The sequence below is a fragment of the Anopheles funestus genome, chromosome 3RL, assembly GCF_943734845.2.
Source record: "Anopheles funestus chromosome 3RL, idAnoFuneDA-416_04, whole genome shotgun sequence".
Taxonomy (NCBI): Eukaryota; Metazoa; Arthropoda; class Insecta; order Diptera; family Culicidae; genus Anopheles; species Anopheles funestus.
Window position 1 is genome coordinate 6,056,424 of NC_064599.1, and position 22,087 is coordinate 6,078,510.

Genomic DNA, 22,087 nt, shown 5'->3' on the forward strand with positions numbered 1-22,087 from the left:
AATTAGGCGTAATTAATAGGCATCAATTACGAGGAGGAGAATGTTGCGGTCGCAACGTTAGATTTGAATATTTGTTTAAAAATTGTAACTTATCGCATGGGGTCGCTGAGCTAGACCGAAATAAACAGAGAATTTTGGAAAGGTCGGTTTCACGATACCATCGATAAGAATAAATCATGCATCGCGTAGGTCATGCGAAGGAGGTCTATGGGAAACTTAAACAAGCGTTTCAAGTGCGTTCAACAGCGCGGGTAAGGAATGCATGTGCAGCACAATGAGCTGCTTTCAATGTTGGGTGCAATAAAACTGAAATGTTTAGGATAAGGCACCAACGAAAGTGAACACGTGTCAAAAGGGTCGTACACGCACCGTGGTTCAATAATCAACGTTAGGCGTGAAATGCACTTGCATCAAACAATCGCTTTAATTCAGTTTTCCAGAAATATAAAACCTAGCCATGTGTTTATTTAGGATGAACATAGAAGAAAATAGGAAAAGACCAACGCGATCTAACTTACTAATACCACCACAATGCGTAGGCGTATACGCATAAAGAATACACAAACACTTTCAAACATTGTTAGTATATAAGGCAAAGAAATTTGTTAATAAAATTAGATTTAATTCAGAACTTGAATGGAGAACGTCTCGACTTTCTGTTGAATTTTCTTGATCTCTCCTAAGGCTTTGCGTTGAATCTCGCCCGAGTCATCTGACCCATCCGAAAAGTTGCTTAAACCGGATTGTTCCACTTTCGCAGCATAGGTTCCGACGCACTGAGAACACTAGCGGGAAGTTCAATGAACAATTGGCGACAGTAACCCCTTTTCGGTCAGAAACTCAACTATCCTGTTTTACGGTTAAACTAGGGACTCGGAAGGCCTCTCCTTCGCGTGGCCTGGCCTGGGTTTGGCCGTTAACACTAGTGAATTGTCTGAAATAATCGAAACATTGTACAACCCCCCAAAAGCGATTCAAAATGCTCAAATTGCGAAAGCATGAGAATAGACAAATTAACAACTAAAATGAAGAAGAAAATCAAAGTAATCGCGCCATTGCAAATTGATGGAAATGATCAGCTGTCAAAAACTCATGTCCTCCCACCGTTGCTAATGTGCGGAACATGTATACGCAGCGAGCAAACGTGAATCATATGGCCGTACACGAACTATTCTCGGAGAACGCTTTACATTATTTACATCGCGCACGCTGTCGCAGCAGGAAGCCTTCCGCGGTACGGTCCCGGTGACCAATTTTTTTTTTGTATGTTCCGCCAGTAAATTGGTGCAGTTAGTTAGCCGTGATGAACGAATGTTTTAGATTAGTGAAATTACCTCGGTGCGTTGATGATGTGTTGATGTGATGATGTTTTCAAGCGGTAATGAAGGGCGACCACCAGTTGTAATAGCGATTTGAAGTGTGTTTCACACTAGAAGAAATGAGAATATTAACGGTGTGGCTGAAGCAAATGTTGTGCGAGTGTGGTTTTAGTGAAAAAAGTGAAACTTTACGTGCACGAAAACGCTAACCGACGAAATGCCGGTGGGAGGCGTGCACGTACTACTTTCAGGGCAGAAAAGTCATCTCAAGAGGTGACCTTGACCAAACGGCCTAACCGGCGTATGGAATAATACCGTTCAAAAGAAAAGGCTAAGGATATGTGATAAGAAAATCTTTCTTTTTCACTTTTACCGTACAACATAAGTGGAAGACCATCTGTTCCGGGAAAGTGGTTAAATGTGTAGAAACAAACACTCCCCATCGTACGAGAAGCAAACGCTCTGTAGCTTCGATTGTCACATTTCGTCGCCAGGAAAGTAATTTGATGCTATGCCAATTTTAGGAAAGTCAACATCGATTTTCTACTCTCGTTTCCTTCCATGTACATATGTGCTTCCATCCTGTGTGTAGATCCTTCAAAGGACCACGAGAACAGAACACGAAAGCCAAGCAAAGGGTTGTGTAAGTGAAATGTTATAAAGCCTTGGGAAAACATCTGGATACAAATCAAACGAAATGCTGCCGGATAGGGAACATGTATTTTGGTTATCCCTTTTTCATTAGGATTTACATTATGTATGTGTTGTCGTTTGTTGTTTTCTGCTCAAAAAGATACGCAAAAACGTACAGACACGTGTAAAAAAAGACGATTTTTACATTTCAATAAACTGATGGATAAATAACAGTAAATCTTGGAACTTGCTGTTTACTAGAGGATTACCGCCAATATACACTTATTTATAGTGTTATTTTGTGCATTTGTTTCCGGTTTTGATTGTACAACGCTTTTTACTTCACAATCATTTCAATCATTCGCGGCACGTTTGCCTCCTATTGCTAAGAGTAAAGAAAACTGTTTGTAATACTGAGCAATTGATAAGAAGCCATTGACTTGCTCTACTAACAACACGACCGTGTGAGCAAAATGCACTGCAATCAACTTCAATGACATAATGCTATTACGAGACACCAAGCCTTTAACACTTGGTTTAGCTCTTTTGGAATACATCCCATTTACTTTAATCTTCATATTGATTGATTCTCCAAAGTACAGAAAAAGCTGTTGATGTATTTTGATACATTTAAACCAATGGATTTCCCGTCACATTGTGTCGCACAGATTGCCATTTTGTTGCTCTGTACATCATAAATTGCGCGACTTTGTGGGACCCCGAAAAATAACACCCAATTACACAAGACCGCCCTGCGGCGGTACTGTGATGATTTCGATTGATAAATCGCATGATGTATGCGGTACGCAATTTACTACCGACCAGAGCGCGTAGTCACTCAAAACCAGTTTTATCGGAAAAGTTGATCGTTTGATGCAAAAACCCAACAAACAAACATATGTGCAACGTTCAAGGTCCCAAAGCCAAGGACTATCTCCGGGGGCGATCGCTCACGTCGAGGCCATGGTCAAAGATCGCTTATTGAAAGTGGGATCTTGAGGTGATGGGATGAGGCTCAAACCAAACATTGACCATGGGCCCCTTCGTTTCTAGTGGGCACGAGTATTTACAAATTGGTCGCGTTAGTTGCAAGTCTCCAACATATTTGCGTACATGCTTGCGCTCGTATGACGATCATTTAAAGGATTGGTCAGCAATAATGATCTTAAAGTTTGTGGCAGCTCCATTATTCAGATTCAAACTTTTTTTGCTTCCCATCTGACGCAAAACCACGATGAGAAGGCTCTTAATGATGTTCCAAAAAAAAACACACCATTTGTTGCTGACTCAGTAACGTTTGTACCGTCCAGTTTTGTTCACTTATTTCTGGCAGTGTGCGCCAGATTATTGTGCGCTGCCAACACACAATGTTGACGTTGAAACGCATTCCCCCTTTAATCGCTTGCAGGTGTCTTTCTTCCTTTCGGGAGACGAACATGATTCCCTTCCGATTTCTTTACCAGTATCAGCCCGGAATACCTGCATATTGGAACTGTTATCGAGCTCAGCTTCAAAACTTCGACGATAACGCACGTGGTTATTTGCTGATAAGCAGGCCGGTTGCGTGTTTGCGAGCAAGTATGTCGTAGCATCGCATCGATATGATTACCGGTGATATCATTATTCACTTCGACGTTGACTTCTTTGCCGGGTTTAAAGTAGCCTGACCATGAGAATGAGATTGTGTAGGAATGTTTTTTTTTTTAAATAGTAAATTTACCTTCTTGTTGAGTAGTGGGACATGAAAGTTTCCGAGATTTAAATTAATTTCAAATCTGTCCAAGAGTTTCTACTTGTAGTACGGAAAACCGTTTTAAAAAATAAATCATTTACTATGAATCCATGTGAATTGCACGATGTGAAATGGCAAGTTCTCAAGCAAAAATAGCCGAAAAGGTGGGATACGCCACTTTGGTTTTTTTGGTTGTTGTTAATTTCGTTTGTCGTTTCGTGCGTCACGCACATGCTCGAACGATGAACCACATTTTCCTTCTGTTTTCCATGTGTTTTTGTCTTCTCGTTTCGATCGGCACATCTTTCTCCATGTCCCATTTCCTCCCCACTATTTTCGCGAGTTTGGGAGTACATTTCCCCATACAGACCAAGCGTTTTTTCCCTATTTTTTGTGGCTAATGTCGTTGTTTTATGGTACCTTTTTCGTTGGTTTGTAATTTTCTTTGCGCGATGCTCTTTCTCTCGCGGTTGCCGAAAAAAAGCAGCAACACCGTTGCGCTACCCGCAGCAGCATTCATTGCTCCATCGCGTACGCGGGTCCACCGGTTCGAGTTGCATTGGGAAAGAGCCAACGGTTGCGGTTTGCGAGAGTGCGAGAGTGAAAGATAACGTCGTGGCTTAGGTGAACGGCTTCTTCCCTCCAAAAAAAAAAAACCTTGCCGCCCAAGCTAGACGTCAAAGCTATGCTTGGCACCGCGATCACACGCTACAGTCAGTTTTCGGTGTGCGTTTGGCCGTGTTCGATGTTGTCTGTCTGGCGGTTCCACGTTCATCCTCCCTCCGGTCGCTAGGGGTTGTTTTCGTGCCAGCGCGCTGTGCAAGAAGAATCTTCCAAATTCCACACTCACACGGCACGTGAGTGAAGTGAGGAAATTTGGCCACCGTTCCCGAGGCGAAGTGAATCTTAGCACCTACGGGGTGCGAAAATTCGCACGTGTCACACACCCGCGTACATGCCGACAGCTGATAACAGCTCCAGTGTACGTTTTCCGTCAGGGTTGCTGTGTTAGAAGTTTTGTTCAGCCGTGCTTCACAATTGTTGCCAAGGTAACCGAGCAGCTTCCATGTGGCTTTCTCACGATTATCTGAAGCGATACCACCGGTACCAATCAGATAGCCATTGACGAAAAGATCACCTTCAGACGAATAACTTCCTCCAGCGAAGTGATCACGAAACGATCGTACCAAGTGTATTCTTCGGTGTTACGGTGTACGATCTGCAGCATGGAAGAAACCTGTTCCTGTGGAATTACAAAGAGCAGCACACAGCTATTATAAACGATCAAGCTCATCCGGTTGTGCCCCCTTTGAACGCAAATCTAACTCACACATAGCAAAAAAACAAGGAGAAGAATAAAACACGCACGCATTTGATCCACGAGCCCCCTTAAAATCGTACAGTGTGGCGATTGATTTTCGATCCGACGCGGAACATTAGCTCACGGGGGCGATTATGAAATAGTGGTGTGTTCGAAGACGAAGAAACTAACGATAATAACACCAAAAACGCCGACCTTCACTTGGTTGAAAATCGTTGGAACAATAAACTAGCGCTACTAAATAGTGTACGTCAAATGTCGCACCAAAACCACAGCATCCACAGCATCCAACGACCGGATTAGTGTGTGCAGTAGCAATTGGAAGTTTGATTGGGGTGCTAAAAGAAAAAGAAAACAGGCGAAAATAATCGAAAGTAAACTTTTGTTGTTTTTTTTTCAGCTTAAGTGTGCTAAAAACGTGTCGTGTGTAAAAAACGTGTCCAAGTAGGCGGTTGTGGAAGTGTACAGTGACGGCCAAATAGTTGCTATGAAAAGTCAAAGTTAACAGCAAACCGAGCAGTGTGTAAGTGATAGTAGAGCAGTTAACTCAGCCGTCCTCGAAGAAAGCTTTGTGAACGACTGTGAAATACTTAGTGCATTTGCGATAGTAGATCCAAAGGTAGTCTAGTGTCTAGTGCCAAAAGTCGGTAGTTGTCGGTGTGCTTTGCTTAAATTGTACGAGTGCGATTACCTTTGCAAGTGCCTTTCTTGGTTGGTGTGCGTGACGAAGATACACAGTAAGCTATCCGAAATGACGTTACCAGAATTTCTGAACCCGACGCCGGCACAGGTGGCCGAACTGAGGAAGCTGTTCAGAGAGAAACTGGAAAAGGATGCAGCAAAAGTTCCAGGTAACGTACAAGCGTCTATACTGATAGTCACCAACGCTAGACGCTAAGTAGATAGTACACTATGAACCTCCATGTGGGACAATCGGTTCCTCTTGCTCAACGCTTGTTATCACGTTGTCAAAGGCGTCAACGTTACCTTGAATCATGCCGAAGAAATCATGTCGCGAGGTCAAAACCAAGTGACTCAGCACAGTTTAGTTTGTTATCTTGCCGATGTAAAAGAAATTAATCACTCACGACGATAGGGCCGATAGGGTTACTTCTATTTGTCCCTCCGTGAGGCTTTGAAACGCATAGTGACGCGTGTCTGTATGTGTATGTTTTTTTGTCTCGTGACTGTAATTATCAGGATGATTGCTTGGAAGTGTTAATTATACCTTGAATCACAAATTAAATATTTGTCGGTAGTTCGCTTTCGTGCCTAATGTTTGGCTGTTTTTTTAAATTTAATTATTTTTGTTACAACGTTTTTGTATAAATGTTTACAGGCATACTAAGTAGATTGTGTCTTCATTGCCGCAGCAAACTGGTTGCACTATTTACCGTGCAGAGATGATCTTATCAAACTGCTAATATTCGCTTATTATTTCGGTGGTGTATGTTAATTCTCATTCGCCATGGGTGTCGAACCGCAACCAGTTGCATGCATTGGAGAATAAATAAATACGTAATGAATACCATAAACAGGAAGGATAACCGTGTGTCGAGAAAGTCTGTATTTTCTTTCCATTAAACAACAGTTTAACAATTAAGTAGAATAAGTGTTCTAAACTAAAAAAAACCCTTTCTAATTCTCAACACTGGGGATCTAATGGACAGCCTTTGCAATTTACCTTCGTTGATGAACATCATAAACATTTTATTCGTCGTCAATCCCTGCTTGGCGCATCTTTTCACATTGCCACATACTGCTCAGGGCATTAGCTCATCTAAACCATCATGTGCACACACACATGGCGCTGCCTTGCTGTGCTGGTGTTGCAAATTCATACATCACTGTAATTTCTCATCACAGCTACGCCACTATTCCCCTTTCACCGGGTTGATGGTGCCGTTGTAGCGCCCACTGAATAGACAGCGTTTTGGGTCCAAGGTCGCCTCCAAAAGACCCAGTACCCCAGACTGTGCGGGCACTTCTCTACCCAACCGTAACAAGCGCACCCGACTTGTGACACAGAGCGCTCTGTTATAAGCTCGAGGGAGCAGCCCGAGCTAGCGTGAGATCAGACCACTCGATGACGTCGCACCTACGATATGCATGGAATGACGTTCAAGGTCTTAAAGCGCAGTGGAAGAGTTAGATAAGATGCGTCCATCTCTCATCTCTCGTTGACATTGGTAACGCTCTTAACTTCTTCCCAACGCACAACGTATAACGAAGAAACTTGAAGTTTTCTCATAAATGGTGTCGAGTCTTTGGCGGTCAAAGTATAAGAAAGGGCAAAAGGCATCTAATTATCAAGCTGTGTTGCTAACATTTTTTTAAAATGTTGGTAAGAAATGTTGGGAGAATGTCGTAAGATTTGATTCATAATACAGTAAGAAAAACCAACCTCTGCTAAATTTAAATGATAAATAAAACCAATTATTTTAGCTCGGTTAATCGCTTCAGATTCGTTTGTAATTCCATTCAACTCATCTGCTCACTAAAAACACTATTTTCCCTACAGTAATCGGCATATCCCTGAGCGAATTGAAATGTTCTCTAGTTCAAGGTTTAATATCCATCTCCGATGGAAAGCTGCCTAAGTCATCGCCTCCAAACTTTCAGCAGGACTGGTTTATTTTTTGCCCACGGCAATATTTGAATAGTTATTCAACTCATTTGAATTTTTAAGTAATACCGGTTCCATTTCTTCCTGTATTTCTCTGTAGTCGGTGGCTTCCACGAGCATGATATGAGGTGGGTTTTTGAAGGCGACGGTTGGCTGACAAAGTTCCTGGAGAACAATGACCTAAGCATGAAGGAATCGCTGAAGCAACTGTGGGAAACGATGGAATGGAGAAAAGCATCGGGCATCAATGGTAAGTGTGTTAGGTTGTCCGATCCAAATGGCTTCAATACATTTAATGCTTGCGTGTATATTTTCCTTGTTGCAGAAATTCGCGAAGATAACATACGCATGGAATACATTCACGATGCATTGATGTATCCCCGTGGACGTGACCTTGACGGCAAGACTGTGTTCATCTTCAAATCGAAGATGTACGTACGGGGGACACGCAATTTGGACGACCTAAAGAAGTGCTTCCTGTACTGGATCGAGCGAATAATTCGCGAAGCGAACGACGATCTAGTGACGATCGTGTTCGATCTTACAGATGCCGGTCTAAGTAACGTCGATATGGACTACACGAAGTACATTATTAACACGTTCAAAAACTACTATCCCTGCTCTCTGAACTACATTCTCATCTACGATCTTCCATGGATTTTGAACGGTAAGCATAATGGCATTTTTTTTTTGGCAGAAACAGTTTGCAGCTGAACTTTCGTGCTTACGCTCTCCACTTTTAGCTACCTTTCAAATCATCAAAAAACTCCTACCCGCCAAAGCTGTCGACCGGTTACGGAACATCAGCAATAAAAACATTCGCGAGTACATCGACGATGACAACATGCCACGGAGCTGGGGTGGCAAGGACGATTACGTGTTTGAGTTCATTCCAGAAAGACGAAGATCGATGGAGTTACCGTTAATGCAGAACGGTATACAAAATGGAATCCTCTCGAAAAAGGTAAGAACTATTCATTTCTACTGCTTGTTCAGCTCTATGTTAACAACTAACGGTTGGGTCCGTGTGAAATTGCTTCATGATGGACGTAAAAATGGTATTGAAAATGTTCCAACACTGGAGTACTAAATTGGTTGGGTTGGATGGTTTTTTTTTTGCAATCCAACTTGTGGAAGCTTTTACTACCGAGCTTTCAAGCGAAGTCAACCATCGTATGCATTAGCACGGGATGAGGAAAAGCAACTAAAATTATATTGCCGAAAGCATTGTCACGGGATTGGATTATTAATATAATACATCAGCCGGTTACTGGGAGGGTTTTGAGTTGAAATAATGTAACCTCTTTTGGCAAAGCTTATTTACTCTTCAAATAGCCAAACGCATGGAAAACAGGAAGCATGACAAAGGAAGGTGGAATTCCATTCCAACGGGTGTATCGGTGAATGTTTTTAAGATAACCTTTACATCAAATGATAAACATCTTTTACTGATTCTGTTCTGTTGTATTTTCCTCCCTATCGGCAGCTCAAAAGCTTGTCCCTTTCACTGTAGAACCAGAACTGTTTTCTACCAACTCTATGATGGCGAATTCGGTGCGCTGAATGCTTTGTGCATATCATTCAACTGTTTCTTTTTTTTAAACATAAGTATTATAAGTATGTAATTTTTTACGAATGTTTCACTAGAGTTCGTTTTCAATCTAATACAAGTGCAATTCCTATCTTACATAGATTTATTTTAATCGTTTTTTAAATTCACAAAAAAATAGTCGGATTAAATGAAGTTATAGAAACTGTAACTATTAAACACACATAACTTGAAATGAATGTTACTAATATAATAAAAAAAAACGCTATTAATCGTTATACTGAAAACGAAACGATGAAACATACCTTACAAAATAGTGAGAATGAACACAAAACATCATCAAAATGATAGTTTCAAATGTTTTATTACGCTTGTCTCGAAATGTACTCTTCCCACCTTAGATTTCAATCCACGGTAATACGCCGTCTCACACCGTTGAAGAAAACCACTTTACCGGCAAAAATGCTAGTCGGCTTATTATGCCATAGTGCCGTCAAGCACAGATCTCTCACCTCAGCGAAACGGAAAGCTCGCTAGTATATACAGTATTGTATATAAAACAAATCCCCTCTCAATGCATCCAACCTTCTTACTGCAACCCTTTTTCTCATGCGTGCAAACTGCAGCGGTGTGGCGAGCCGGTAAAACAATTTATTTAACAGCCCTGGTTCACCGTTTGCTTCACGCGTGTTGCCCTCTATCATGATTCGTCGTCAGTCGAAAGACCGAAGCAGAACGGTACAGCGGCAAGACACTTCGAGTAAAAGAAACTGCAAACGGTTGAAGAGCCCGCGCTGAAAGTGATACTTTCGGAGCAGTTTAGTAATTCACCGGCCGTCGATCGTGACAGACGCGCGCGCGAAAACGGATGCAGTTTAAAACATTTGCAGTACAGTACTGAGAAGGAGGGCTTCTTATTTTTGCTTTAACCGTACGCTGTTAGTGACCTCAAAATCGTCATCGTATTTACCTTGCGTTCGCGTTTGTTTCACGTTGCAATTAAGCGTAGCAGTGGGCGAACATCGTTAAACAAAGTTCACCCAGGGCAACGGAACGAGTACGAATCGAACCATCAAAAGCAATTTGCGTTCCCTGTGGCCCGTTCCATGTGCAAGCACAATACACGTATCGAACGAGTATCATCCAACTTCTCGTCAATTCCCCCCACGTGCCGGGCAGTTCCGTGTGTGATGTGACGCGTTCCAAATCGATTAAAAGAAAGACAGTGGAATGTTCTTGAAGGTGGCGTCTTCTGTGATGGTTCCTAGCACATAGGGAAGGGTTCTGAAATGTTATAGTTCTCCACGGCCTTCATATATTGGCTCCTGGGGTGAATGTCGAACTGAAGAAACTACCGAATAAGCAGCAGACTCACACTCCACATCGTGCATTGCTACTATAGTTTACTATTTTCCAATTTTCCAAAAATAAATATTGATTTGCTGCTTGGTATTCGATCGAAACACGCGTGTGTAACAGAATATATCTATCCGCTCCAAAAAGCAAAAACATTACGTAGTGCCAACAGCAGCATCGCCCGTCATGAAAGTGATCGTTCATAGCATTACCCCAAATGCTGACGAGTTTCACATAATCGCGTAGTTTTGGAATGAACTCCAATCAGCTGTGGAATCTGAACGCGTTATTTAATTGAAGCACGACCGTCAGGGATACAGTCGTGATCTTGTTCGAAGTGCAAAGTGTTGTTATATTTATACAATTTAATATCTGAAGTGTTGTTGGAAGCTTATGTAAAGTGATAACTTGAAAGGACTTAAAATTGCATTTGGTAAAATTCCTTTGTTCAACTGACAACTAATCAACGATTTCTTCCTACAATGGCTCGGGTAATTAGTGAAAATAGTTTAAATAAACCAATTATTAGCAATAATTTTCTTTTCCCAGCGAAGCAGTTACTTGTCGCATGCTATTTACAATGCAAACGTTTGATTTTCGCAATCCAACACATGACTTCGTTTTTACCGGCAATTATTATAGACCTCCCTGCTTTTCGACCGTATGGAAGATTATGCAATTTCAATATCCACCCTGTAAAAGCAAGGTTTAAGACGAGTTTCACCTTTCCCTTTCTGCTGTAATGATCTGCTCTTACGGTGCACGAGTCATGACCCGCGACGCAAGTACATTGCGCCCATTAACGGTGCGTCGTATGTGATGCGAATGATGCGGAAGAGCGACGGCCGGTTGGAGACTTGTTGCAACTAAAGGCTGCAATTGTGCAGAAATTTCGTGACCAACAAATGGAACCGGTTTCTGCTGATGGTTTCCATCCGACCATGGGGTGCATTTATGACTGTTGCAGAAGAAGGAAAAGTATCGTTGAATTTTGAATGTGGTTAATGTTAGTTCGCTACTCGTATGGTTGCATGATTTGACAAACCGTGAAGAAACTTTGATGCTATGATTTGGCTTCCTAAGCATTAATTTCGCAGATGGAGGTTTGCTGATTGTAAGCAAATTAACAAACGCGAAAACAACACCAAAATCGAACGTCTGCTTTCGGTCGGATTGTGAAAAATATCCATTATTACTTAAACCGGTTTTTGATAACCGGCAAATTCAAACAGCAAAGCTTTCAGAGAGCTTTTTGGTGCTGTGCTTGAGGGGTTGAACGTGTTTATATTTGGCACTGCAGGGGTTCGACAATTTTTCAGCGCAGCTTATTGATTATGAAAGGCCACAGATGAAAAGAATATGTTAAGTTTATATTGAATTTGGTATAGGTTCGTATGAAATTGTTCAGAGCAAATATGCAATCAACATTTTGAAGAGAAAATAATTAATTTTAGGGAGCTGCTGCCAGAGATCAAACCGGCTTGAAATTACGATTCCGTGCGATTCAATCCAGCTGTCAAATGCAATGGACGCAACTGGCTCTGAGTTGGAATTTCAGCGGAACAGATACAAACACAGACCACAAACGAAGTTCACTTTCCGGAGCAAAAACCACGGCTTAAAATTGCTCAAATCTCGCAGGAAACAGGTGTAAAAGCACTTCCGCAACGTAGGATAGCGTGAACGGAATCAATTATACATCAACTTTGCTCCGTTTCTCACACCCCGAGTATCAATCCGGGTGCTGCTGTGTTCCGTTGAAACCAATCGATAGATTTGTGAAGGAGGTTTTCAATGCCGCACGAACGACCACAGTAGCCTGTGAAAATAATTCCGTTCAGTCAACGACTCCAGAAGTGGCTTTGCTCAAACTCTAGACGAAAATTCCAGTATTGCAACAAGTGTTCGGATCGCTCGGAGTTTAAATTAGTGTTTTATTATTAGTGACCTTGTCCCTCGAAAACCTACGTTAGTGAACGATTACTAGATAAATAAGTTCTTTTCACTCGCCCGACAATTGTATGCTAACACACCTGTCTTTTGCGGAACGTGATTCCCTGGCAAAAGCAGCAGTAGCTTACGAATTGAAGCTATTTTTAAAACTCAAATAGTGAATTCTATACTCTCGCGGGTGTTGGAGCTTTGGGCAAAAGATTCCCGGGCCTGAAAAAAGCCAACTGCAGCATACACGCCGGCAAGGGGTGCATCAAACTATCATTAAGCTGCCGCATTTGGAGTAAAACTAGGGTGTTGCAGAGCAGTGCGAAGAGTACGGCAATTTTAAGTAATACATCCTCGCAGTCAACGAGTAAAACAGCGATAGCAATATAGAGATAAACAGTAAATTGGTCCACAAACACACACTTTAACAACGTTCCATTCTCTGTACCATCCACTCTAACGCAGGTTCACTTTGCCAACCTCAGCCCACCAGAATCCCCAATGCTTGAAAAAGCAAACAGCAATTTTCCGGAGACCAGTGAAGGTAGGTAATGGCCCAGCGACGGTTAACATATTTGGTTAAAAGATTTTTTGGCTTCCGCTCAAAAAGGAATTTAGTTGAGGAGGAGGAGTAGGCGTAAAAAACTTCGTCCAGTTTGGCAGAAAATCGATTGTGATTAATTTAAAATTCACCCGTGAAATGAAGGCACCTACACAGTTGGGAGAATCACGTGGAAAGATTAGGTTTGAATTCTATAACATGCGATTTTTAAAGCTAGAATTATTTTTAAAATCCTTGTGCACATTACATAACTTCATATTATTACGAACTACCTTATCGATGATTATTAATTAGATATTTATACATTAATTTAATTATGAACTAAACAAAACAATAGAAGACAAATACTAGACTGATTGACTTCGTTTAGCCAAAGTGGCAGGAAATTACATTAAAATTTAAAATTATCACCACAAAACCCAGATAGATATGGTCATTGTTGCAGGTTATTCAGTATGAGCTCTTTGCGTCACCATTTATGCTCTATCGCTAGGTGTTTCGTCCGGTCTTCTTTATCTATATCCTACTGATACAAGTGCTGATTGTTATTATTGTGTTTCGATTGCAGGTGAAATGTTACGGATAACGCCACAACATACCATTACATTCTCCAAAAATGGCAGCGAATTTGTCGGCACGGTTAAAATTACCAACGTGGTCAGCGAGGAAGTGTCGTACAAGGTACATAATTGTTGCTGGAGCGACATTTTCTGGATAAATGTTTAATATTGGTTGTTTTGTTTTATATTTCAGGTGAAAACAACGGCTCCGGAAAAGTTTCGAGTGCGTCCCAGTACCGGATTTTTGCCACCGACTGCAAGCGTTACGATAAATGTAATGTTACAGCATGGTCAACAAATACATACAATCAATAGAGAAAAATTTCTGGTGATGTGCATCGCATTGCCGAATGAAAATTCCACCAACCCGCCGGATCTAACGGAGCTGTGGAAGGTTTGTATCACTTTTTGCGATACGGTTGGGTAAACAGAATTGGTCGCGCAGTGATTAATGTTCTTCTCTTGTTTCACATACAGAACATCTCGGCCAAGGATGCATCGGTAGAGCTTCATCGTTTGAAATGCAATATTGACGAAAGCGGTCTAGAACAGATGTTCGGAAATGCGTCCGGTAATATTAGTTCCGGTCCCGATCAGTACGGCGTGATGGGTGAATCATATGCTGGCAGCAGCATGATGAATATGGGCGCGGATAAGCAGATGAATCTGCTGCAGCAAACCATTTCGCATCTGAACGATACGACACATCGGCTGGAAGTGCAGGTTAAACGGAATCATCGCTTCCAATGGATTACATGCGTGTTGTTCGTTTTGCTCGCTATAGCCATCGTGTATATACTAAAGATAGAGATAAAAAGCAATGCTTCTGAGTATTGCAGCGTCTCCGAACGACACCATTGAAAGGTTGGCATCCTGAGCCTCGATTCGAGCTTTACATCAGCTTTGTCATCCTGGGATAGATTGTCTTTTCATTTTGCTTCTTCCATCTTTTGTATGCATTCAAACGCGTTTATCATCTTTCTGTTATGAAGCAGGTGCAAGCAACAACAGTGTGCTCAGTTTTCTGTTTTAATATGATCGTTGATATAGCCTAAGCTCTTGTCTTTTGTACGGGTGAATATGTTGTCATTTGTCTCCTATGGTAGGGTTATTTTATGCAGTAAATTATTCGTTAGTTAATTGTAGAACTCCCAATTTGTTGTTTAATCGCCATCTCCATCTACACGAATAAACGAAAGAACGCTTCGTGTTGAGAATAAACTAAATTTGCAAGAAAAACCAAAAGTTTGCTCTAGAGAAGTTTGCTTTTATACCGAAAACGTATTATAATTTTTTGTTCAAATATCATAGAGAAAAAGCGCAAACGATTAATTTAAGCATCAACGGTTTCAAGTCCCTTCAGAAACGTCAGCTGATTGGGGTTGGAGTCAAATGCGTAATTTAGTCGTATTACTATGTTAAAAAGACAAATTCATATGAAGCGCTGGATAATATGTGCAGAAGTGTTTTTGTTTTACTATCTCAATATATTCACTAACTTTGTGTATGATTCGTTGAGCAAAAATTTTGTGACCATTAAATGGTGCGTCGTGTAAACCGTCCTTCAAGTCACAAAACTGCTCGATTAGATGCGTCTCGCGCGAGCAACTACTCGAATTAGTTGCAAAAAGTGAAGCGATTGAAGTGTCGCTGTTCTGCTGGCACAGCGGATTTTACACAGTGTTTAAGGCATACAGATCAAATCACACAGGTAAAAGGATCGGTGTAAATAGTTAAACAACGTATTTGGCAGTGGTTTTGCGAAGAAAATAGTCAGTGTGGCGTATAATGTTCGGTTTTTTACGGTTGCAAAAATGTATTGATCAAATAGCCCTCTCACCAGCTGAACGTCAACATCGCGCCGTTGTAGCAGCGCCGACGGTGATAGAAATGGGAATTTTACTTTGCGTACCCAAGCTCCATCTAGTCGTGATTATTCCGAAGGAAAACTGTAAACAAACTACCAGACACGGATTATTGCGCATAACGCATGCTGTTGTAAATACTGAAAACGAGCAAAAATGAGTTGCTTAAAACATCAGTAAAAATGCAATGGTTTAGAAGATATTTTTTCTTCCAAAATGGCGATTCTATTTGCTTGGTTTTTTTTTTGTTTTGACGGTCGATAAAAAAAATTGATTACTTTTGAGCGAGCACGGATAATCGAACTTGGTGATGGTACGGATAATACGAACATAACCTCGGGATAATTAATGGCCTGTCAACTGTGGGGAACAGCAAAGCCAGAAACAGTGTTTTTCTTTTCGAAAATTAAAGTAAATTGTTATCTAAATATTTCGTCCGTGACTTGTGTATATTTACTATGATAAGTGAAGTTGTGCACTAGAGTATACAAATCATATAAAGGTTTGTTTTAGTTTCATTACCCCGCAGATAGTTGCAAAGTACAAAATGAGTGCAAAACGCATCAAACAGGAATCGAACACCAAGAAAAAAGTTTCGCAAGAACCAATGCAGGTACTGCTGAAGGAGGCTAAGCAGGAGAAGCTGGACATCGACGAGATGGAGCTAATGACTGCGGGACTGGAAGATGATGACGAAGGTGGCTGCTACTTTGTGGATCAGAAGGGCAACTACTACTTTCAAGCCAGCGAAGATGCGGAATTAAGGGCGGTGGAAAATGGACCGACCGAATTTGAGGCACTGAATGGCGAACAGGGAAAGACTGAGGAAGAAGTCAGCTACGTGCTGATAATGAACGATGGTGACAACAAATCTACGATTGTAGTCAACAATACGGATGAGACCAGTCTGGAGGATGGGAAGGACAACGAAATTTATGATTTCGAAGATCCGGATTATATAGTGCCGGATCAGGAAACGGGCAAAAAGACTTCAACGCGTGGCAAGCGTGGTGTACCGACCACTGGCTCGATGTACATGTGCAATTACTGTAACTACACCAGTAATAAGCTATTCCTACTGTCGCGGCATCTGAAAACTCACTCGGATGATCGACCACACAAGTGTGTCGTGTGCGAGCGAGGATTTAAAACGCTAGCCTCTCTGCAAAATCACGTTAACACGCACACGGGCACTAAACCGCACCGGTGCAAACACTGCGACAACTGTTTCACCACTTCTGGCGAACTGATTCGACACATCCGCTATCGGCACACCCACGAGCGGCCACACAAATGCACAGAATGTGACTACGCAAGTGTGGAGCTGAGCAAGCTGAAACGACACATCCGTACGCATACCGGTGAAAAACCCTTCCAGTGTCCGCACTGTACGTACGCATCGCCGGACAAGTTTAAGCTGACGCGACACATGCGAATCCACACCGGCGAGAAGCCCTATTCCTGTGACGTTTGTTTTGCACGGTTCACACAATCTAATTCACTGAAGGCCCACAAAATGATACATCAAGGTAAGGAGTAACGTTCGCATTAGGTCTTGCTCAAAAAGACCCACCCTTACACTGTATTTCTTATCGTTTGTACTTCCAGTTGGCAACAAGCCAGTTTTCCAGTGCAAACTATGTCCGACGACCTGCGGCCGCAAGACGGATCTACGCATTCATGTGCAGAATTTACACACGGCCGACAAACCGATCAAGTGCAAGCGTTGTGACAACACTTTCCCCGATCGGTACAGCTACAAAATACACGCGAAAACGCACGAAGGTGAAAAGTGCTACCGGTGCGACTATTGTCCGTATGCCTCGATATCGATGCGCCACCTGGAATCGCATCTGCTACTGCATACCGATCAGAAACCATACAAATGTGATCAATGTGCCCAGACGTTCCGACAGAAGCAGCTGCTGAAGCGGCACATCAACTACTATCACAACCCGGACTACGTTGCACCGACACCGAAGGCCAAAACGCACTGCTGTCCGAGCTGTAAGCGATCCTTCCGGCACAAGGGCAACCTCATCCGGCACATGGCACTGCACGATCCCGACTCGACGATGAGCAAAGAACTGGAAGCTTTGCGCGAAGGTCGCCAGAAGAAGGTGCAGATCACGTTCGAGGATGAAATGTACAAGGGCGAAGAAGACTACGAAGGGGAAGAAGATGAAGACGAGGAAGAGGAAGAGGATGAGGACGATGAGGAGGAGGAGGATGAGGAGGAAGAGGAAGAAGAGTCGGTCAATCCGTTGCAAACGAGTGATGTTGTAACGGTCGAGGATGAAGACGGCCAGTACGTGGTGTTGGAAGTGATACAGCTGCAGAATAAGGATAGCAAATCTGCCGATAAGACACAGAAGAAGCGGACAGCCTCCAAACGTAAGGCACCGGCCACAGTTTTACCGCAAACGAGTTCCAAACCGACGACGTCGGCTGCCGCTACTTCTGCTGTTGCAACATCAACCCGCGTAACGAGAAGTGTGAAAAAAGAACCAGCAGAGCTCATAGCGCAACCAGATCCTACGCTCGATATGGACGGCATCAATCTGGTGCTGGTGGAAGGTGGCGAAGTGAGCGAAGGGGTCGAAGGTGCACATGAGATTGTGATCGAGCAAGACAGTGCCGATTCGGGCGATGAGTTCCTCCTTTCGACAGAAGGTAAGTCTTTTTATTTGTGTCCTTTGAAAATTCGCACCCGACGAATGACGAATCGTTTCGTTATGTTTTGTCTTTTCCTTGCTACACAGATTTGCAGGATACGGAAATGTTGATGTCTTCGCTGCAAAATGCTAAACGATCACGCTATGACGTGACCATAAGCCAGGAAGAGCTGGAGAAAAATATGAGCAACTGTTTCGGATTCGATGTGAGTTGTCAAATTGGAGGGAGAAGCTAAAAAGGAATGTTAATACCGTTTTTCAAAATGTATATTAAACTGCCTCATTTCCAGGACGAAGACGACGAAGACTTGGACACCAAAGCAACAATAACGCTGCTAAACTAAAGCCGCGAACGATGATACATCATCTTCCTCTTGTTTGGTTTGTCAACCATGTTCGGTATTGGAATGCAGTGGTACCTCGAGGTCAGGCCCCTCGTATCTCGTGCTACCACTGTACATATTAATAATTCTTTTTTTTGTAGATGTGTAATGTATTGCCGAATGAAATAATGAATTAGATATCTTATGTTATGGTCTGATAGCTGTTAAAACAGGTCACAATCAATAGTACGGAAGATCATTTAAAGCCGCCATGTCAAACTATTCGACCCGCGCGATGGGTCAACGAGAACTTCGACTGTTGTATGAATGAGATCAAAAATCAAATCATAAGGCCACCAAAAAAAAACCGCGGGTCGCAAGAAAATATTTAAATTTAAAACTATCCTAGAGCCAAAACCAGTTTCTCAAAACAGGATTAAAATGACACTAGAAAGCTAGAACGAGATAAGATGACTGTTAAGAATGTGCCCGATTTGGCGGTTGCCTGGAATTGTGCTTTTTGGTATCACCACTTATTTGTTTTTAATGGATTTGGAAATATTTCTTCTTGGCTAAACGACCTAACAGGTCATGTCGGCCATTTCTGGCTTACTAGACTTATTTTTACTCCGTAGCAGAATAGTCAGTATTTGCTACGGGGGGACGGCTCGGATGGGATTTGATATACCCGGTCCTGTGATGTGGAACTGGCCCCTTTTACCACATACTGCAACTCGTGGGCCGCCCCGGGTTTTGAAATAAATAAGAGGCGAAACTTAATAGAATCGTCATGATGATAACAGCACAGTTTTCATTATTCTTTCTTTTAGTTCCGTTTTGTGGTTAATGATGATGTTCCAAAATTGGTTGGAATAGAGTTAACGATCCTTATTTCATTGTACAGCACCGAAATGAAGAAGGGTTAGATAAATCCTTTATAGAAATTTTGTTGTTTTACAACTATAAAAGTGATCTCGTGTAGACTAAAGGCGATAGAGTCGAAGAATCACAACATACATACCTTGTGCAGCATGAATTCACTCACTCAGTTTAACAATTCAATTATTACGATCATAGAGGAGATTTATCTTTAGCTCCAATGATTTCTTTACTGTTCGAGAAAGATTTAGTTACCTTTTTCATCCTTTTGTTTCCTCCTCAACATGTATTTAAAGGTAGTTTGAAACGTTGCTAGACGAAAACGTACACCACATATTTCAGCTCAAAACCAATGAAACTGTTCTTCTATCTATTCTATCTTCGCCATGCTAACTAACACAAACACAGCATTTATCGCCAAAATGTGACACACAGTTCATATGACAAGTATTGTTTAATATTTTTTTCACATCCTAAAAGCAGCGCTGAGTGGTGTAAATGTTTTACTTAAGTTGTTAACTTTAATCATTTACTCAACTATGTTTTCATACTCGTCGCCATACTTAAAACGTCTGGAAAGCTAAATTTAATCATTACACATCTACATCTATAAATGAAAGTACGCTGTAATCCCGAGAATATTTCTATTTCATCTAAGGCAGGTTAGCACTATAAACTGAGTTTTAAGAATGTCACAATTGTTTAAGAGTTATATATTAAGCTGAATAAAATATTACGTACAATATACAGTTAGCGGAGTTTTCTGTATATAAATTAACAAAACAAAACAAACCGGCAGCATTCTGTTTTTTAATATTAGTTCTATAGTTTTAAAAATTTCAATGGTTTAATAATGCAAAATTTTGTTCTTTTATGTTTTGATAAAACTCATTTGAATTTCTAAATTTTATAGGCTAAAAAAATTGATTTTCTTGCAGAATTTATCTCAATTCTTTCTCTTCTTTATTAATGCTGAATCAAACGCAAAACTAATTGCTTATGAATTGCTTGTCTTGTTTGTTAGCAAATAATTTCTGTGTCACGTTATAATTTACCCATTGTGGTACGGAGCGCAGACATTGGAACAGCTATAAAGCTCAATGGCTAATTTTTTGGAACCCAAATGTGTTGCTTTCATTGGTCATGGTTCATATCGTTTGCTATCGCCTTTTTCCATGCTCACTTTGCCAGCTAGATGACGTTGGTTGATCGCGTGCGTTGATGATCGTCAGGTGACGGACGCACGCAACAGTTTATGCGTCTACGAAAGCGAAAGGAATGCATCACATCATAACTTCTACAGTTTTTCAAACACTATCGCAACAGCACCAGCAGGTACACGGCGATCTAATCGTGTGTCAAACATTACCTTCAGCTTAGATCCCTATGCCGCATCATGGTATGGGTGCGTTTGTAATGTCCCACCGGAATTGGAACGGGCTTATGGATTGTGTTACTCGTCATTTGACCCCAGGTGATTAGAGTCTTGAGCAATATGACCATCGGTTAGTGGTTTCGAACTAGTCATCAAATTGAGATTAACATTTTCTAACACATTTGTAAGCCATCTTTTGCTACAAACAGTGAAGAAGATTTAGAAGAATTTGGACCAGAAACTAAATGGACCCAAAGCGCCGAAGGCAATTTGTTTTTCTTTCACAACGTTACAGTTCATTTCGCCCAAAATGTCTAAGTTCTTGGCGTGTTTTCTGGTCTGTTGTTTTGCATTCGCGGAAGCAAAATATACCGACCGCTGGACCAGACATGTCCATTAGAAGTATCAGCCATATCATTGTATAATTCATGAGGCTCTACCTAACGCGGCTAAACGCGTAAGCTCGGGCAGATAATTTTTGCAAAGTTATTAAGAAACTTTTAGCTACGGTTTGAATGCTGTTTTGATGGTTTTACTTTGCCATCGCTGTTTGTTTTATTTATTCCTGTGGAATTTAGATTGATTGTTTGTCCTTTACGAGACGCGCACTGTCGGTCGTTTTTCCATGATGTGTGGAAAGTTTTATTTTTAGTACTATTTGTCTTTATTTTCGGGTTCGGGAGCTTGATAGAACTTTTTTAATTACTACTTACTAATCTGTATTAAGGTATGTGACTTCCACCCCAGAGAATTTGAATGACTTCTTATTTAAAAGTGAAAAAAATTCTCAGAAGGCTTGAGCCATTTATTACTCATACAGCCAATAACATTTATTACATCGTATTAGTTTTAGTTAATTGTTGTAAGTTGGTATTGTTCAAACTAATTCTTGAAAGCTAGAAAAACTGAGCTGTAAAAGGAAAATACTATTTTCTTCCCATACCGGGAATCGAACCCGGGCCTTCTGGGTGAAAGCCAGATATCCTAGCCACTAGACCATATGGGAGTACGCACTTTGATCGGTCAAACACAAATCAGATTAAAGCGCTCATTCCGAGTAACACACGAAAAATTTTCCGTTGGAAAGACTCTAACTAAACGGGAAGCAAATTTGCATTCCGCACATCCGTTACCCGTCACTACATTTCATGAAAATTGAAGTTGAAGTTGAAATTTTTTTATTATTTTCTTTTTTTTTAGTTTAAAGCATTATTTGAGTGAAAAGAAACTTATTTGAACCAATTGACATTAAAATAAATCAATTTAAATTTTTTTGCAAAATTTCTCAAAAAAATCGTAAGGGGTAAGCCTTATGAAATTTTCGAGTAAAAAATATTTTTTAAATTTTTTTCATATTTTTTAATATTCTTT

General features: G+C 41.3%; 2 protein-coding genes and 1 non-coding gene across 13 annotated transcripts; 2 read left to right on the forward strand and 1 right to left on the reverse strand.

The window, feature by feature from the left end:
* Positions 1-1,139: 1,139 nt before the first annotated feature.
* On the forward strand, positions 1,140-14,844 carry LOC125769166 (motile sperm domain-containing protein 2-like). Of its 7 annotated transcripts, none has more exons than XM_049437712.1 (9): positions 1,140-1,234; positions 5,406-5,856; positions 7,732-7,881; positions 7,957-8,298; positions 8,375-8,595; positions 12,943-13,021; positions 13,608-13,720; positions 13,793-13,993; positions 14,077-14,844. In XM_049437712.1, the coding sequence occupies exons 2-9, from the start codon at positions 5,757-5,759 to the stop codon at positions 14,458-14,460; spliced, it is 1,590 nt and encodes a 529-aa protein (XP_049293669.1). In that variant the 5' UTR covers positions 1,140-1,234; positions 5,406-5,756; the 3' UTR covers positions 14,461-14,844. The 7 variants fall into 7 exon arrangements, with proteins under 7 accessions (XP_049293669.1, XP_049293668.1, XP_049293665.1 ...); XM_049437711.1 differs by having other exon boundaries at positions 1,224-1,338; XM_049437708.1 differs by lacking the exon at positions 1,140-1,234 and adding an exon at positions 1,250-1,378.
* A 343-nt stretch (positions 14,845-15,187) lies between these two features.
* LOC125769162 (transcriptional repressor CTCFL-like) lies at positions 15,188-20,094 on the forward strand. 5 transcript variants are annotated; one of them, XM_049437701.1, is made up of 5 exons: positions 15,188-15,310; positions 15,978-16,993; positions 17,073-18,137; positions 18,227-18,345; positions 18,430-20,094. In XM_049437701.1, the coding sequence occupies exons 2-5, from the start codon at positions 16,012-16,014 to the stop codon at positions 18,481-18,483; spliced, it is 2,220 nt and encodes a 739-aa protein (XP_049293658.1). In that variant the 5' UTR covers positions 15,188-15,310; positions 15,978-16,011; the 3' UTR covers positions 18,484-20,094. The 5 variants fall into 5 exon arrangements, 4 of the variants coding, with proteins under 4 accessions (XP_049293658.1, XP_049293659.1, XP_049293657.1 ...); XM_049437702.1 differs by having other exon boundaries at positions 15,191-15,310; positions 15,994-16,993; XM_049437700.1 differs by lacking the exon at positions 15,188-15,310 and adding an exon at positions 15,341-15,875 and having other exon boundaries at positions 15,994-16,993.
* A 1,556-nt stretch (positions 20,095-21,650) lies between these two features.
* Positions 21,651-21,722, reverse strand: Trnae-uuc (transfer RNA glutamic acid (anticodon UUC)). Its single transcript has one exon. It is a non-coding gene; the product is annotated as a tRNA-Glu (tRNA).
* Between the last annotated feature and the right edge of the window lie 365 nt (positions 21,723-22,087).

Excerpts from the sequence above, each read along its gene's own strand:
- LOC125769162 (XM_049437700.1), top strand. The coding sequence starts at position 15,813 with ATGGCCTGTCAACTGTGGGGAACAGCAAAGCCAGAAACAGTGTTTTTC. Across the intron at positions 15,876-15,993 it reads TTTTCTTTTCGAAAATTAAA|ATAGTTGCAAAGTACAAAAT; the intron begins GTAAATTGTTAT and ends ATTACCCCGCAG. Across the intron at positions 18,346-18,429 it reads GCAACTGTTTCGGATTCGAT|GACGAAGACGACGAAGACTT; the intron begins GTGAGTTGTCAA and ends CCTCATTTCCAG.
- LOC125769166 (XM_049437712.1), top strand. The coding sequence starts at position 5,757 with ATGACGTTACCAGAATTTCTGAACCCGACGCCGGCACAGGTGGCCGAA. Across the intron at positions 7,882-7,956 it reads AAAAGCATCGGGCATCAATG|AAATTCGCGAAGATAACATA; the intron begins GTAAGTGTGTTA and ends TCCTTGTTGCAG. Across the intron at positions 8,299-8,374 it reads TCTTCCATGGATTTTGAACG|CTACCTTTCAAATCATCAAA; the intron begins GTAAGCATAATG and ends CTCCACTTTTAG.